This window comes from Suillus subalutaceus (assembly GCF_016647625.1).
Source record: "Suillus subalutaceus strain FC151 chromosome Unknown DFJ58scaffold_182, whole genome shotgun sequence".
NCBI classification, from domain to species: domain Eukaryota; kingdom Fungi; phylum Basidiomycota; class Agaricomycetes; order Boletales; family Suillaceae; genus Suillus; species Suillus subalutaceus.
The window spans coordinates 64321-80285 of NW_024540431.1; the positions used below are offsets into that span (position 1 = coordinate 64321).

General features: G+C 47.4%; 4 protein-coding genes across 4 annotated transcripts; 3 read left to right on the forward strand and 1 right to left on the reverse strand.

Moving 5' to 3' along the window:
• Window positions 1-2375: 2375 nt before the first annotated feature.
• On the forward strand, window positions 2376-5234 carry DFJ58DRAFT_669188 (uncharacterized protein; the record flags this gene model as incomplete). The annotated part of the gene is made up of 10 exons (XM_041382766.1): window positions 2376-3582; window positions 3634-3662; window positions 3715-3854; window positions 3922-4222; window positions 4273-4314; window positions 4368-4430; window positions 4488-4609; window positions 4671-4829; window positions 4877-4979; window positions 5031-5234. 10 exons carry the CDS (start codon window positions 2376-2378, stop codon window positions 5232-5234), a joined length of 2370 nt encoding a protein of 789 aa, XP_041237379.1.
• A 425-nt stretch (window positions 5235-5659) lies between these two features.
• DFJ58DRAFT_864033 (Aldo keto reductase) lies at window positions 5660-7348 on the reverse strand (the record flags this gene model as incomplete). Its single annotated transcript, XM_041394115.1, has 8 exons — window positions 5660-5966; window positions 6018-6177; window positions 6243-6326; window positions 6383-6469; window positions 6518-6691; window positions 6746-6901; window positions 6961-6992; window positions 7177-7348. The coding sequence occupies 8 exons, from the start codon at window positions 7346-7348 to the stop codon at window positions 5806-5808; spliced, it is 1026 nt and encodes a 341-aa protein (XP_041237380.1). The 3' UTR covers window positions 5660-5805.
• A 481-nt stretch (window positions 7349-7829) lies between these two features.
• On the forward strand, window positions 7830-8856 carry DFJ58DRAFT_864037 (uncharacterized protein; the record flags this gene model as incomplete). Its single annotated transcript, XM_041394116.1, has 5 exons — window positions 7830-7894; window positions 7953-7962; window positions 8015-8076; window positions 8110-8455; window positions 8508-8856. 5 exons carry the CDS (start codon window positions 7830-7832, stop codon window positions 8676-8678), a joined length of 654 nt encoding a protein of 217 aa, XP_041237381.1. The 3' UTR covers window positions 8679-8856.
• A 4238-nt stretch (window positions 8857-13094) lies between these two features.
• On the forward strand, window positions 13095-15549 carry DFJ58DRAFT_690618 (major facilitator superfamily domain-containing protein; the record flags this gene model as incomplete). Its single annotated transcript, XM_041383376.1, has 14 exons — window positions 13095-13325; window positions 13361-13493; window positions 13543-13620; window positions 13672-13777; window positions 13831-13851; window positions 13915-13956; window positions 14012-14024; window positions 14076-14147; window positions 14200-14249; window positions 14311-14411; window positions 14471-14513; window positions 14563-14876; window positions 14925-15213; window positions 15271-15549. The coding sequence occupies 14 exons, from the start codon at window positions 13095-13097 to the stop codon at window positions 15329-15331; spliced, it is 1554 nt and encodes a 517-aa protein (XP_041237382.1). The 3' UTR covers window positions 15332-15549.
• Window positions 15550-15965: the final 416 nt, after the last annotated feature.

Below are 15965 nucleotides of genomic sequence, written 5' to 3' on the forward strand. Positions count from 1 at the left end.
TGTACCTAGCAGCCCACTGTTTGGTGAGGATCGATGCTTCGATTCACCTGGGAAAATTATCTTGCCCCATTATCCGGCAAGCTGGAGTTGAAATTCAGCCATGCTCCGATTCTTGTGCCAGACTTAACCCAATTGATGTGCTCTGGCTTGCTATTAAGCATTTCTTCTCCCCAATTGCACAAATGCGTCTCCGCAAACCTCTAGTCCCAGACTGTAAGTAGCATCGATAAGAACGGAACGGGGTTCATGTGATCCAGAGTTCAGTAACTTCAGTTTGTGGTTGCAGAAAAGAATGGGAGAGTTGAAAAGAGTAATGGTAGCTGATCGTTTGGATTCGTACACCATGGACGAGTGGGCATTTAACTTGGTGATGGAACAGATATCATGTGCCATATGTAGAGGATGGCTACAGCTCAGCATTCAGGATAGAAAAAGGTTCATTGTTGGTATGGAACCATGATCGTGCTCTTTGTCTGAGATCTTCCTGCTCGGTGCATTTAAGAGTCCCAGTCGGTCCATATTTTTTATGACATCCGTGTTGTGGTAAACGATCTCTTGATGTACTTATGAAGGGTCTCCATTCTGGAGCAGGCGGTCTATGGATAAGTCCCTCATGATATATCACAATCATAAGATTACCAGGAGCTGTACGTATGGTACTTTCCAAACCGGTCAATAGAGTGATGAAGTCGCCGGATGACCCTATGTTCTTCAAGTAAGGTCAGTAACCAGTAAGGACTCGTAGAGACGTTTGCATATCATGTTGTACATCAATTGGAGCTACCATCTTCCATAGGTGACCCCAAGTTCTGTTATTTATATCGATCACCCGAATGATAATCTTGTGGCGGTTGTTTCCTTCAAAAATGCACGAGCAGTTTTCAACTGCAGAGGCAAGTGGACACGTGGCTTAATCACGTGACACGACACGTGTTGCTTACATTGATGGCTAAAATAGGAAAGCTGCTCTTAGAGTGCGTGTCTGGCGTTACTCTGCTAGTTAACGCTGCACACTTGCCACGATCGTTGTTCGATGTTTCAGTGACTCGCCACAGTATTAATCCATTGGTTCTCTCGCATGAACTCTCGTCCTCATCACCCTCGCTGGAACCGTATGATCGTTACCAAGAAATCCTCAATTCCTTCCATATCTCTGGTTTTCGGAGAACCACTGCAGGTTTCGTCGTCCCAAACCGCAGCCGAGAAGCTACCTCAGATCCTGCGTAAAGCTAATCCCAGTTCTACCTTAAGTTCAATGTCAAAGGCTCAGTCAGAACAATCTTCAGAAGACGTGCCAGCCCCTGCTCCTTCTAACCAGCCTATTACCGATGCTCACGAAGTAGGGCAACTTGAAGTGCCGACTACTCATGATCAATGTATCTCGCAGTTTGCAGCAGAAGGTACCCTTTCATATCTTTATGCTGTCTCACTTTTGAATGTGTAATATTATTTTCAGGTTCACATTCTATTCCTACGCTAGAACCGCCTAACGAGAGCGACATGACGACCGTACAGCCAGGTGCAGCTGTAACCTCCATAAATCTAACAGCACCTGCTCCCTCTGATTCTATCCCTCTCCGCGATACTTCCGTCACAACTTCATCTCATAAGTCTTGGTTCGCCTCGTGGACCCGAGCAAAAGGCGGACAATCACCTGAATCTGGCGTCGAGACGACCCGACCCCCGAGCTCGGTGCAAGCGTCCGCGAAGGGATCATCGATATCATCGGAACCTCTACGTTCAGACATTCTTACCGTCTCTTCAGTCCCACATCAACCACCTATTCTCAATATAACTGGAGATGCTGGGCAAAGCACTCCATCCTCATCCTTGCCACAGGATATACCTACAAAGTCACGTTCAGACGATCAAGTGACTGCTTCTCGTTCGGCATCATATCAAGTTTCTTCGCCGCCAGCAGACCATCACTCTCGACCCAGCACCATCTCCGTACTCTCCCCGCTGGATGAGGATGTGCCTAAACCTTCGCCCGTTAAGCTGTCTCCAGCGGCTCCGTCCGCTGCCCTGCGAAGCAGTGATACTTCACAGTCTACTTTGACACTCAATCACTCTACCAGCCGGTTTACACTGAGCATCCCTTTACTCGGACGACCAAAGCTTCCTCTTGAACAGACCGTCGCTGCAGCTCAGCGTGATGATATTAGAACTATGACTCTTCCAGCAGAGTCATCTCCGTCTCGCAGGCAACAATTCACTACGCAAGGTTCGTTACGGTCCTCCACGCACAATTAGCGCGTAACTAAACATATTGTTTGTTAGAATCCATACCGTTTGCTACAGCGAGCCCTTCTGCTCCGGTCGCAGAGATAACCGAGGTGAATATCGCAGCAGGTACTATAGCTCAGCCTGAGGAGATGGTTCGCAAGGGTGCCGCAGGTGTCACTGAGGTTACTAACGAGCAGACAAGCACATGGTGGACGTATCTTGGATGGAGTAACGATCAAGCGTCTGAGAATCACATACAAACAGAACCAGTTCCAAACGCTCCAGCCATCTCATCGGTTGTTTCCGATGCACTGCCGTCGCCGGTCAGTGAGACGGCGGCACAGCCAACTGTCGACTCGACCTTTGTTCCTCAAAAGTCGGAAAATAGCACCGAGGAGCAGATCGCATCGCAGAAGGCTCCTTCCGTGCTGTCCACCGACGCATCAGGATCGCAAGGCTCTGCATGGTATTCCCCGTGGTCGTGGTACCAAGGCTCGTCTACTCCTGTGCTACTCACAGGCTCCCCTCCGGGTACTCAAATTGTCTCCGATGGAGAAGGGAAGCAGTCGGAGCTTAGCCAAAACGACGAACCCTTGAACCAGATAGTTACCGCTGTTCCCCCTTCGCCGGATTCACAACCTCCTGCTAGCGAAGCAAATCCGATATCATCTACAATTACCAATAACAGATCGGGCTGGATCTCCTTTTTTTCTGCTCGTGCAATGGCGATGAAGAGCATTACGAATGAAAGTCACAATGAAGAAATGGAAGTTATGGATTTGGACGAGGATGAAGCTAGTCCGACCGCTAGCCCTCCATCAACCACCTGCTCTGCTCCGTTGAGCAAGGATGTCAATACCCCATCTCCGGGTTCGACGGGTGTGCCACATATTTCTCCTTCCTCGTCATCTCCAGCTCAGAAGAAACCCGAAGACAAATCTACTCCTACTACTGGCTCGGCCAATTCTTCAAACGCCATCCGGCTTGGCGCTAACAAGTGTCCACCATCTCCGACGCCTTCGAAGAAGTCAGGGGTAAAGACACCTACAACCCCTCCTCCACCGAACTTGGTCTTGCCCACATGGGACGATACTTTCCACATGCATCCTCGTGCACACGTGCCTGCCGAGCCTCCGTCTGCTCTTTCTAAGACATTCCAATATGTCAGCGAAGTGTTCTTTGCGCGTGATGAGACTGCCTCACACAAGAAAGGCAAGGGAAAGTCTGGGGAGCGGCTATTGGAGCCCTATGAACAGGCGCTCCCACGTTCGTGGGATGTGATCGGAGGACAACAACAAGACGTGCTGCGAGGATGTCAAAGGGTAGTTGTGATTGGTGTGCATGGGTGGTTCCCTGGTGCGTTCTTTTCATAGGAAGAAACATAGTACTCATACGCAGCCTCCAAAGGCGCTGTCATGCGGACGGTCATCGGTGAGGTTAGTACATGGTCGTGTATTGTGTATCACAGTTTGACTGATCGTTATGCAGCCCACCGGGACAAGTTCAAAATTTGTGAACATGGCTGTTCAGGCGTTGGAAGAATTCCAGGACAAGCACGACGTGAAGCTATCAAAAATTACCAAGATACCCCTCGAAGGCGAGGGCACTATCAGCCGCCGAGTCGATAAGTGCGTTCTAGACAACTTTCCTCAACAAGATCTCTTTGATGCTCACACGACCACCTCGTGAAAACAGGTTATATCAGAACTTGATCGGGAATAACGAATGGATGGATGACCTCCAGAATGCCGATGTAATTTTTTTTGCCACGCATTCCCAGGGATCGATTGTTTCGACTCACATATTGGATCGCCTCATCACCGACGGGCACATTCGAACAGCACCACGTGACTTGACTGCCAGCGCAATTGCTGTTGCTTCTGGTGACAATATCACACACCCTCCGCAAAGGGTGTGTTGTCTGGCCCTGTGTGGAATTCATCTTGGGCCACTGAGATATCTGAGTACGAGCTCATTAGTCCTACCTTATATCCAGGTAAGTCATGCAATCCCGTTGGGCACCCAAGTTTATACCGAATTACCTAGTACTTCGAGTCGATTGCTGCCCGGGAGCTGTTTGAATTTCAGGTAAGTAAGTTGCATGAAGTGGGACGTTGTTAGGTGATTGCGTTATCCACCAGAATACCGACAGTCAGATTTCAAGAGACTATGTAAATGCGTTGAAAAACGTCCTAGATAATGGAGTATGCACTATGCCCATGGCTGATTAGTCTTCAGATTAACGCCATCATCTTCAACAGGTCAAGATGGTGTATATTGCGTCCTTGAATGATCAAGTAGTAGGGCTGTACTCCGGGCTGTTCACTTCAGTGACGCATCCCTTAATTTTGCGTGCGCTTTACATTGATGGAGATGCATACCAGTGCGTGTCAAACATGTCACTCATTTCACGCAAGTTCGGCTCACGTCGCAATTTTTTTTAGTTCTTCAGATTTCCTGTCCAATCTCCTCGTTCTCCTGCTACGTATTCGAAATGCAGGGCTATCAGACGGTGGACTACTTGCGCATTTGTCGGAGTCAACCGCTGGATCGCTGAATGGGGTTGGACATTCGACCGCATACGAGGAAACTGCCACATATTCGTGAGTATTATTCTTCTACCAATGAATGTGATTGACCCTGCAAGCAGATTCGCAATCAACTACCTTTTCCTATCCGACTCTGGACAACACTCACAAGTTGAGCTTACAATGGAGCCGTTTGATGCGCGAACGGAACAGAACGATTACGAGGTTTGCTACTGCCTGTCATATCTCTTTCTCACAATGAAAAATTTCCCCTAGATTCCCTGGGCTCTCCGTGACCTCATCGCTGATGATAGAGTCGCCGAGCTCTTTTCAGATGATTTCATTCGTCTGCGAGATGCTTTCCGAGACTGGCAACCCAAGACTGCAATTTTGCGTGATGTAAAAAGGAAGCTCCAGCCGATTCAAAGATTGTCATCAACCATGATTTCCAAACATGCCGATTCAATGAGCAAACTATAATTCACCCTCGTTACACCTGTGGCTCTGATCGGTGAACTCTGTCGTTCCTCACATTGCATTACTAGATTTTCACCTTAATGCTCGTGAAACAATATCCCCCGTCACTGTATATCATTCATTTGCATCGCCCCTAGCAGCCGGTACTCACAAATATATAATTCATTGAGATCATTGCTATGCAAGGAAAAAAAAGTAAGCTCCGAAGCCTACAGAGTACGGGATGAAGTTCCACGAGTCCCGGATCTTACATGCTAAACAAACACAGCAAAAACGGCGTACAGAACCGATGTGGCTCGTGATGTTGGTGTTTACAGCAATGGAATCAAAGGGTTGATGTGATGTGGATCGTAAAATCACATGGAAGAACGTCGGCTGGAGGCTGGGTATAACATCGAACCTTCGGACCCCACAATGCAGATCCTCGTTCTGAAAATAGTATATTATCTCTGGCACGTTAATAATTTGATCCTGAAGATATGCACACAGATCTAATTTTCGAGTTCTCATCAAAGATACACCACACAATCACAAGATGAATAGCTGTACAGAAAAATGATAGGGTACAGCCATGTTAACGATATTCGGCCCCACAGTCCCCTATCAAGGTAATCATCCGGCGGCCGTTGGACCGAGCTTGTACTGCTTCAATGACACGATTGTCCTCGTCAGTCAACCTGAAACTAAAAACACGGTCATTGTCATCAATGTGCTCAGAAACTCCCAAACGGGCGCCTGCAAAAACCAAAATAAATCTCCGCTTCGAAGACAGATGAGTGTCCCTACCAATGATTACAGCTCCGACAAAAGAGTGATCAAGGACCCATCGCGTGGCTATGTTTGCAATGCTTAGCCCTCCATGACGATCGCCGATATCACGCAGCACTGCCAAGAGGGACTGGAAAAGTGTCCAGTTTCCCCAGGCCTTCAAAATCATATCGAGATACTGTGGACGGTTATGAGACCTTGCCGTATGCGCTAGGCGACCTACACGGAACAGGAGACTCGTACCTTGCGCTGAGATGGCGTCAAAACACCGGAATAGAGGTCTGGTTCCGGCTGATTTAACCACTGATCTGCCAAAAATCCACCGCACTGCCAAGCACTGTGTAGTGATCCGAGATCAGGGCGAGGAAAAGCGATACACGTACCAGCGTGCCATATGTCAATAATTTCACATTGTGCCGTTCACATACATCTGCCATCCCGTGCAGGGGTCGAGTGTCAATTAAGGAGAACTAGATGATGGTGAGAACTATAATGAAGCATTGGTTTAGAATCCTGACCTGAACTTGATTGGAAACGATGAAACCAGGCCCCAATTGTGTACATATTTCATCTGTTCGTATGGCATCAAAATTGCACAGGCCGACCGCGCTGATGAGCCCTTCATTCTGAAGGTCTTGAAGAATTTGGAGGGCGGTGAGATATCCTTTGTCGGAGTAATCTTGCCAGTGAAACTACGAAAGGACAGGATTACGATGTTATCAAAAGGATATCGAACCCTCACCCACCTGCAACAAGTCCACAGTGGTGGTGCGCATGCGTGTCATACGCTCCCGAACCGCGTTCTCCACCACAGAACGCGACGGTTCTGTTTGTCGGAATACACACCACTTCGTAGCCCCGACAACTCCTGCCTGGCTGGGTAGTGATTCTTTGAATTGCCCCTGAAAATGCCAGCTCGGTTTGATGCGTGACCTGGGTAAAACTGAGGAACATAACTTACGTAGAGTATTTCCGCGCTTCCATAATGATCGGCTACGAGATCTTGCTCAGCTCATGCAAAATTCAATCAGATTCGAACATACCCTATACGCCGATACCGGCGAAGTCAGTTTTATTTGAATGACCTATCAAGGAATGCGGATTGCGTACCATATCTACCAAAAAACGGCGTTCACGATTGCAGGGAATCACACATGACCTGATATTCGCGACTCACCGAAGGCATTGTAACCCATTTCGATGTGTCTAGCCATTGCTTGACGGATCTTTGCTGCCGAAGCGCTTCCCCAAGCGTTACTTGATAGCTGCCAAAGACCTACCCATACTCGAGGGACAGTGAAAGGACCGAGAGGGAATGTCTCTTTGGGTTGCGGTCTTGTTCTGGGCATAGTTAGGAGCAGGATAGGGGAACAAGGCAATAAAAATGTGGCATTATAATGTTTCATTATCAAACTCCGTTCCAATCCACGGACCAAGGCGACAAGTAGAAATCATCCAGACACATGTTAACATTGGATTAGTCCGGCTCTGTGACACAGAAATGATGACTTAACATAGAGGAAAAATGAAAAAACGCATTTAGCATTCATTTCCAAATCATCACGGCAATTAATAGGTGACCGCTGTCACAGACGTCCACGATTGTACGTACCCGTACGGAAAGGTTTTGCTCAGCCCTGTGCTCATCAGTGATGATCTGACTTGCCTCGAAATAGTTGCGGAACCAGTCCTGGCTTCTAATATGATGACACTTCCAACTGGGCTGATGCCCGAGAATATGCACCGCAAGCGTTAAATAAGTTCGGATCCAGCTGTCCGACAACTCGTGTCCTCCCTCACAATTCAATCACCAGCGCTCATCCTGTTCCAATGCCCGCTCCCGAAGTCGCACCTGTCCATACACACAACGAGACTGCCAAAACACTGGGGCATGTGTAAGTTGCCGTCTTACCCCTTAGCACGCCTGCCCATTTACTGATGCATTGTTTGTAGTAACTTGATGGTAAGACACCGTAAAATCCCACCTAAACGGCATACGCATCTTACTCTCACAGGTGGACACATTGATTGCAAATGCTACGATAGATGAGCAAGTGCCTGTCATTTCCGCTGCCACGTCAGAGCGCTGACCATGCTAACTCCCAAACAGCTTGCGCGCGATCACTCGAAATCTCCTTGCAACTGGCACCCCCAGTCTTGCAGCTGCATTTACAGCCGCAGCACGATCGCGCCTCCGTCAGACCAGTGCTAGACGTATAGCGACGACAAATGGTTTATTCACGACTAGTCACAATGGTATCCATGCTATTCCCACACAAGAGCTAGATAATGCCCTCGCCCGCGCTCGTTCTCTATATGGAGCTGGAATGGGTTTCGCGAGTTTGGGCATCCTTTCTTCTATTGTAAAAGCAACTGTTGGCTTAAGATGGGAAGAGGATGGCGCAATGGCCGATGTTTTGGCAGTCATCGATGCGGATATCAGCCAAGCTATGCAGGTCGGTGTCACATAACTCCCCCGCATATCGTCCGCTAACCGGATAGCGGCAGAGTTGCAAAGAAGAACTGGAAGGTGGACGCGTGAGCGATACGGCGGTTCCTCAGGAAGCGATAGGCAATCTATGGTCGAATATCGGGGAAAGTGCCAGGGACGTCGAAATTTGGGGGGGAGAATTTCCTTTTGACAGAGCATCTAACAGCATCGAGTGCTGGAAGTTTTAGCATACCTGTCTAGAGTTGTAATTACAACTTGACTGAATGTCTCGTTGTAAGGCGGACACCACGCTACTGCTCAGGGCATTTAGTGTGTAACCATTAGAATTATGAGGGTGGCAAACACTAAGATTCTGAAGCCGGCTATAATTCACAACGGGAACCAAACTAGATAGCGGGATCAACGTGGATACCATCTATCAGAAATAGGACGTTTCCATTTACCAAAAACTGGGTACTAACCGGCGAAACGCTCTGACAACAGGAGTAGCGAAGGGTAGTTTGTTGACCGGTAAATTGATTGCAAAAGTAATGTTAAACCATCTAGGCAACCCTAAAGGCTGTCAAGGACGTCAAACCGCGGCAAGGTAAGCTTAATCATGATGGCAGATAACTAATCTGAAAGTCAAAATGCAGCTTCCCGAGTCCTTTTAGAATAGTTCAAGGAACGTTCCGTTTCCTGATCACGCAAAATTCTAATTCAGCGCTGTCCAATTATTCACTGTTCAGGAAAGCCTCGAGCGTCAATGTAAACTTGGGCTTGCCAGCGTTCGTCGCCACTTGAGGATGTGGCGCAAGCGAATGAGGGTCGTCGAGTCGTACTAGGCCCCGACGGGAGTTACTTACCCAAAATATGCGACACACGGTCGAGTGCAGCTGGTGACCAACTCACGCATATTTTTACAGGCCCCAAATGACCATATGAAAGGGGTATCAGATTTCTCATCCACGCGACGGCGTTTACTGAACTGCGGAATGGCACCATTAAATTGTGTTCCAAGGGACGTGATGATACTGACTCGGCTGAGAGTCACAAGACACATAACTTGAACATCTCGTGGGAGGGTGAAAAAGTCGTGCGCACAAATCGCGGGCTTGGCCCTTCTACCTGTCAAAAAGCCTAGGCCACTGCATCTGCTGGTCGCAAGGATGGAATAGAATCATGATCCGCCTGCAGCACTAGAACTGTCAAGCAGCGAGAGGTGAAACGCTCTAAAACCGATTTGGACACCGAGTTAAACTGAACTTTGCTCGTCAGGCTATATTTTGGATCGGCGATTTAATTCCAGGCCATCAGCCATCGAGTTATTATTTGCTCGATAAGTCGATCTCCTACATATTGCGACCTCAAGGCCTCAGATCAGCTGCAACTTCGTCCGAGTAGTAGCTTAAGTGCTTAAGCTTGAGGATGATATGCTCCAATATGCTGTTTTTATCGGGCACTCATGTTTTGGTCACAGGCCGACCAATTCACCTGACACCCACAATTCAACATGGCATCATGACTTCTTGTCCGTGAACTACTTTATGTGACGACATTTCGTGGCACTCCATTAACGGCCTTTTGCAATGATCCGCGAACACCAGCCAAATTGTTCTTTCCCACTTTCAACTGTGACGAGCGCTCCATTTGTGTGCTTCTCAATCAGAGTTTAAAAGCCTGTCTCGACATCAAGAAGAGCTATACAATCCGAGACGGCTTCAGTTAACAGTAAGTAAGAGCATTATTGTCTCAATTTGGAATAGCCTAACCAGTCATTGGGTTATTCTGAGGCACACTCCGCTAATCACGTCGCCTAGTGCTCAGCGCTCAGCGCTCATGGGCGAGTACTTGCTAAGTGTTAACGTAAAGGTTTCGGATTGGCATCCTGGCGTCAATGCAGGCCGGCATCTTGCTCCAAATATAGTTCCTGTGCATTTGTCAGAATGCGGTCGAGTACCGCTGACCCAGCGCAGAACGCTCGTGCCCATTATCATTGTCTAGCGACATCCCCCCATTTGGCTACCATAGCATGACTGCTATCATTCATAACTCACAAGGTCCTAGATCCTGAAAACAAATCCACACTGGATACTTGACATTGTGATTCTAAGCTCTACTTCACTTGGTGTCACCTGTGAATGCTGTTGTATGTACAGTCACGCGCATTGTCATTGACCTCGCTCATAATATCTGTGAGGGTCGTGTTCAAAGTTTTGCCCAAACACTAATCTTGTGACCAGTCGGTTCATGACTATTTGGGATCCGGTAGCATATGATGAGTAACAATCCTTTATTTGAATTGATACTGATGATGTAAGGAGTCGATCTCCTACGCGCTTTACTTTTGACGTTTTGATTCCGGCTTATAACTGGCTTGTGCCAGTCGGCTTTTGGAGGAGGTGACCTATCTTTCACCTCGGTTGGGCAAGTGAGTTCCCGGTTATCGATGTAAACTTTTCGGCTACATGCGAGTTGATGCAACCCCATGGCGGTTTGCACCATGTGAGATGTCGGGTATCATTTCAGCGGCCAGGAACGTCCAAGGCAGGCCGCGGCCCGCCATTCACCAAACCCATAAGTGGCCCGCTGAATGCCGGCTTATATGTTTACCAAGACCGCACGTGTTTCTATTTTCCATTTTCCAGGTCGCATCTGCCATCGACCAAGTCGGTTTCTTTACCCCACAAAAATGATCACTAATTATATAGTCGGGTATCACATACGACTGTACCCGGTTTATTAGATTTTTTTCATGCGAGCCCCGGTGAGCAGACCAGGCTTCTTTGTGGTCGATTTAATTGTCACCGTCTAGTTCGTGCCGGAGACTTGCGTCTTCGTTATTCTGGGACGGAAAGCAACGTGTGCCGGGGCGATGTTGAACTATGCTGATATGCCATGTACCCTCAGACTACGGAAGTCCTGAAGCCCCAAGTTCTACGCTCTAATTGACATACAATAAGTAAACCTTGCCGCAGCTGTTCTTGTCACTTGCTATGAGCCTTACCATGAATAATAAATTTCAACTCTACCGTCTGCCGATTCTCGCTAATGGCGCTTCTGTTTGATATGCTCATGATTTATTGACATAACCATAACTTCCGGCACACTCCTTGTTTCGTACCAGCCTGTTTACTGTAAAATCTACTAGGTATTTTATAACCTCCTAGGACTTGTTCGAGCTTTTACCGATGGGGCATATCTTCTTGATCAAAGCATTGTGTTAATCTGGGAACCCGGCCGGGTGATTCAAAAATTGTGTTAGTTAGTTACTCGTGCCAGATTTACCGCTGTTACAACAATATGCAGCGCCTGGTTTATTCATGACTAGACACCTCAAATTCGAGCAAGACCAGAGTTGGGGACTTGCTGCAGGGACTTGCGAGTTATTGTGACTCGTTGTCCCGACATATTTATTCGCATAGGTTGACATTGACATCGTATTGTAATTGATCTTCCTCACCAATCCCATCCTTTGAACAAAAATGTACATACTTTGGTTCCATGTCTATGATATTCCTCAATGATAGTTTTTTTGAGCGTGCAGGACGAAATAAATTGTCAAGGCTTGTGTGCTGCTCCTGTCGCGGAGGGTGAGAGCAGCCGACCGACTTGCCGAGAGAGAAGGAAAATTGGAATTCTACCCCGAAGCGAGATACGAGTGTAGGATTAGAATTTAGAACAAGGGCTTCGTGCAGCGGCTGTGCAGCACGTGGCTTCTCTTTTCTGCCTACAGGCTACACTCTAGCAAGCTCCGGCGCCTTGTCTGCAGCCTCCTTTCGGATTTTTTCCCCCGTCACGCTGAAATGTCACCTGCCAATATGTGTCGTGACGGAGTTTTTGACAATAATGGCACGCATCACTTGCAGTTGAAGTGCCGACTTGTGCGCTGCTGGATATATATTTTCATCTTATCCGAATACTAACTGAACTTGCGCAGAGTCTTGCTTGACTGTGCCTATGTAACCATGCTGTGACTTACTGTGACATTTGCGTGACTGCCGGGTGCCGATTGCACCGGAATGTGTAGTAATATTAATTGGCTTACCCACCCAGGTCCCACCAGGTCCCACTAGCTGCTGCTCGATTTGCAAAGACGAACGATATGGCTCTCTCAGGTACAAATTTCGGGCCGTTTTCTCATTGTATTATGAATCAACTTTTGGTCGGCTGCCGCCTATAGGAGTAGGGCACTGTTAACGTAGCGGTGAGTTGCAACATGAGCCTTCTTGCATGTTCGTATCGGTTTATCGCATGGCTATAAAAAACGTCCAACTTATACTGACTCATATGTATGATCAATTCCTAATTTGGGATGCCTCCAGGCTCCCAACATTATTTGTACGAGCCTGTGATTTCGACTTTCCACACACGGATGCAACAGATTCATCACACAGTTCCGAAGACTTGCTGCAATTGCCAGTCGCAGACCAATCGCAGACGCATATGTATTTGCTGTTGCGGCAACTTTGTCCAATCGGTCACAATTGGTTCACGGCAGTTCAAACGCTCATGCCGCCCTCATGTGAGGCCGCCGCCGCTACAACCATACTCCACCAATGGCATTCGGTGTTAACTATATCAGTCATCCGCTTCGCACCTGCTTACAATATCGACCTCCGTTTTTCTTTATAGTCTAAAAGTCCTTGGGCTTGTGGCGTACCATGTCGACGTTGACAAAGATATCAGGGTCATTTGACCAGCCCCACGATGCCGCTACCACAGAGACCAAAGTGTCTGCCTCACAAAGTGTCGAATGTGATCCACACCTCGTCTTCCTTGAGCCGGAGGATAATCCGCAGAACATGTCCTCGTTCAGACGGTGGCTCGCGGTCCTGATCATCAGTTCCGCCTCTCTATGTGTGACATGTACCTCTTCGATTGCGAGTCATTTTGTATGTCATTTTGGTTGAGACTGATTGTGCTCCAGGCTGCGTTCACAGAACAAGGTGTCGCTGAAACATTCCATGTCTCACAAGAAGTGACCGTTCTTGGAATTAGTCTATTTGTCGTAGGTCTCGGAAGTGGACCGCTCCTCGTTGGTCCATTGTCCGAAGTATATGGTACGTCCAATATTTTTATCCAAAAGCGTACTCTCAAGGAGTTGGGCAGGCCGAAATATTGTATACCAAATATCTTATGCGTTATTCTTCATCTTCACATTCCCCGTGGTGTTCGCTCCCAACATCGGTGAGTACATTTGTTACCAGAATGGATGATGGATCTACAACAGAACAACAGCTGTTTTCTTGGTCTTTCGCCTTATCACTGGATTCTGCGGATCAGCCTTTTTGAGTGTAGCTGGAGGTAGTGTAAGCGATATGTTTCCGAATTCGAGTATTGCAAGGTAGGCCCTTGGATTTGCGTTCTGTTCGATATACTGCTGATTCATGTGCCAAGTCCGATGGCTGTGTATACCATGTAGGTTTACTCGAACAACGCTAACAGCCACATTATATTATGGAGTGACTGATCATCTTGAAGATCTCCATTTATCGGACCAGTGGCTGGCCCTGTGATTTCTGGGTACATTTTTCATACTCCTTGGCAGCACTGTTCCTGATATGACGTGATGACGTAGATTCATCAATCAGGTCAGACTCATTGGCATGATCCTTGATCCTCGTTTGACATTTTTCTGACAGCACCTATACTGGGAATGGACGTATCGAGTGCAGTTGTGCTGGATTTTCGTAGAGTTTCTGATGTTGCTTTTAGTGCGTTTTGTATTTCTTTTGCGAGATGGATTGACTTATAAATTGAATTTAGTTTGTTCCTGAGACGTACGTCCCAGTGATCCTGAAGAAGAAGGCAAGAAGGTAGGAGTGGATGTTCTCTTTTTCTTCTCATCTTTACACGATACATTAATTCGCTCGACAGACTGCGGAAGTCGACTGGAGACCCAAAGTTTTATGCTCCATTGGATAGACGGGAAGGCACTCTTACTTCTGCTATCCTCGTCAGTTGCTACAAACCGTTTCGTAAGTCATCAAGGATCATCTCCGCTCCATCGCAAGTAACGGTGTGGCATCTTTACTAGAATTACTTATATTCGACCGAATGGCACTGCTTTTAGACTCCTGGTAAGGGCAATACAACTTATTGACACTGTGTAAGTCCTGATCATTCCAGGAATGCCCTTATTCTTGGAATCCTATACCTGGCATTCCAAGCATTCCCCATTATTTTCGAAAATATTCATGGATTTAATATGCAAGACACTGGACTAGCGTTCATTGGGATTGGATTCGGGATGCTTTCAGCCATCTCAACACAACCGCTCTGGAACAGGGGGGTCCCATTTTCTCTGGCGTTCAGCATTAAATCAATATTAATGGTCCTCATTTCTAGACTATATGCCCGTGAAACTGCCAAACACAACGGTAATCCACCTCCTGAGATGAGGCTTATTATGGGTCAGGTAGGAGCGATACTCGTGCCAGTGGGTCAGTAACTAGTCTTTCTTAGTCGCGTGATGCTTACCATGTCTACAGGTTTGTTCTGGCTCGCATTCACTACATATCCGCAAGTCCACTGGATTGCCCCAATCATCGCGTCTGTACCTTTCGGCTCTGGGATATATTTTGTTTTCACATCAACGTTCACGTACCTTGTCACCGCATACCGCCCAATCGCTGCCTCTGCCATGGCAAGTAATAGTGCATTGCGGTCAGCATTTGCCGCTGCATTTCCGTTATTCGCGGGAGCAATGTATAATAGACTGGGGACTGTTGGCGCTACCGCTCTTCTGGCTGGTCTCTCAACGATTATGGCGCCATTACCGTGAGTCAAACAAACAGCAAGTAGTATGCAACATTGACCCTCATTTCTGACCATCAGTTTCATATTTTACCGAATTGGCGCGCGATTGCGGAAGAATTCGCGTTTCGCAGCAGATTGAATATTTTTACACATACGACCTATAGATATTAATATTGTCAAACGGCAAAGCTCCAGCGCCTTGTACGTCGAATCAACCTAACTTATAAATTGACGCGTCGGCGGCAGTGGCGGCTTCTCTAAAATAAACACTAGACGATCGCATATCTCAGAAAATACTTACATACTTTTTGCATGATTGATCACGACGGGTGCGTGACTCTAAATACTGAGTTTCCGATGTCAGTGCTGTGATATGACGCAATGAGTGCACACCTGTTATACATCTGTTGCTGGATCACTGAAATGGAAAGCCTGTCGCTGATACATTAATAAGCCCAGGCACGACCAAGGCAGCCCCGAGCCCCAAGAAGGACCATGTACGGAGCTTTAATGCTGACACGACCCTTCACCATTCTCACGTGTAGAATGTTCGACATCAAGTTAATATCAGCCATTCTTCCTCCGACCGCCACAGGGTGTGTTTATTTTCTGGACGCTCTTCCGCAGTAACAATTTGATGAAGCCACAAACTCATATCGGCATTCTTACGAACATGCTATCGCCATCATTTGGGGACTGGCGCATGACTCAAACAGTTGCTGAAAGGCTGAAATAGCAGCGAACTCCCTTAAACGCCTGCTTAATTACCACTG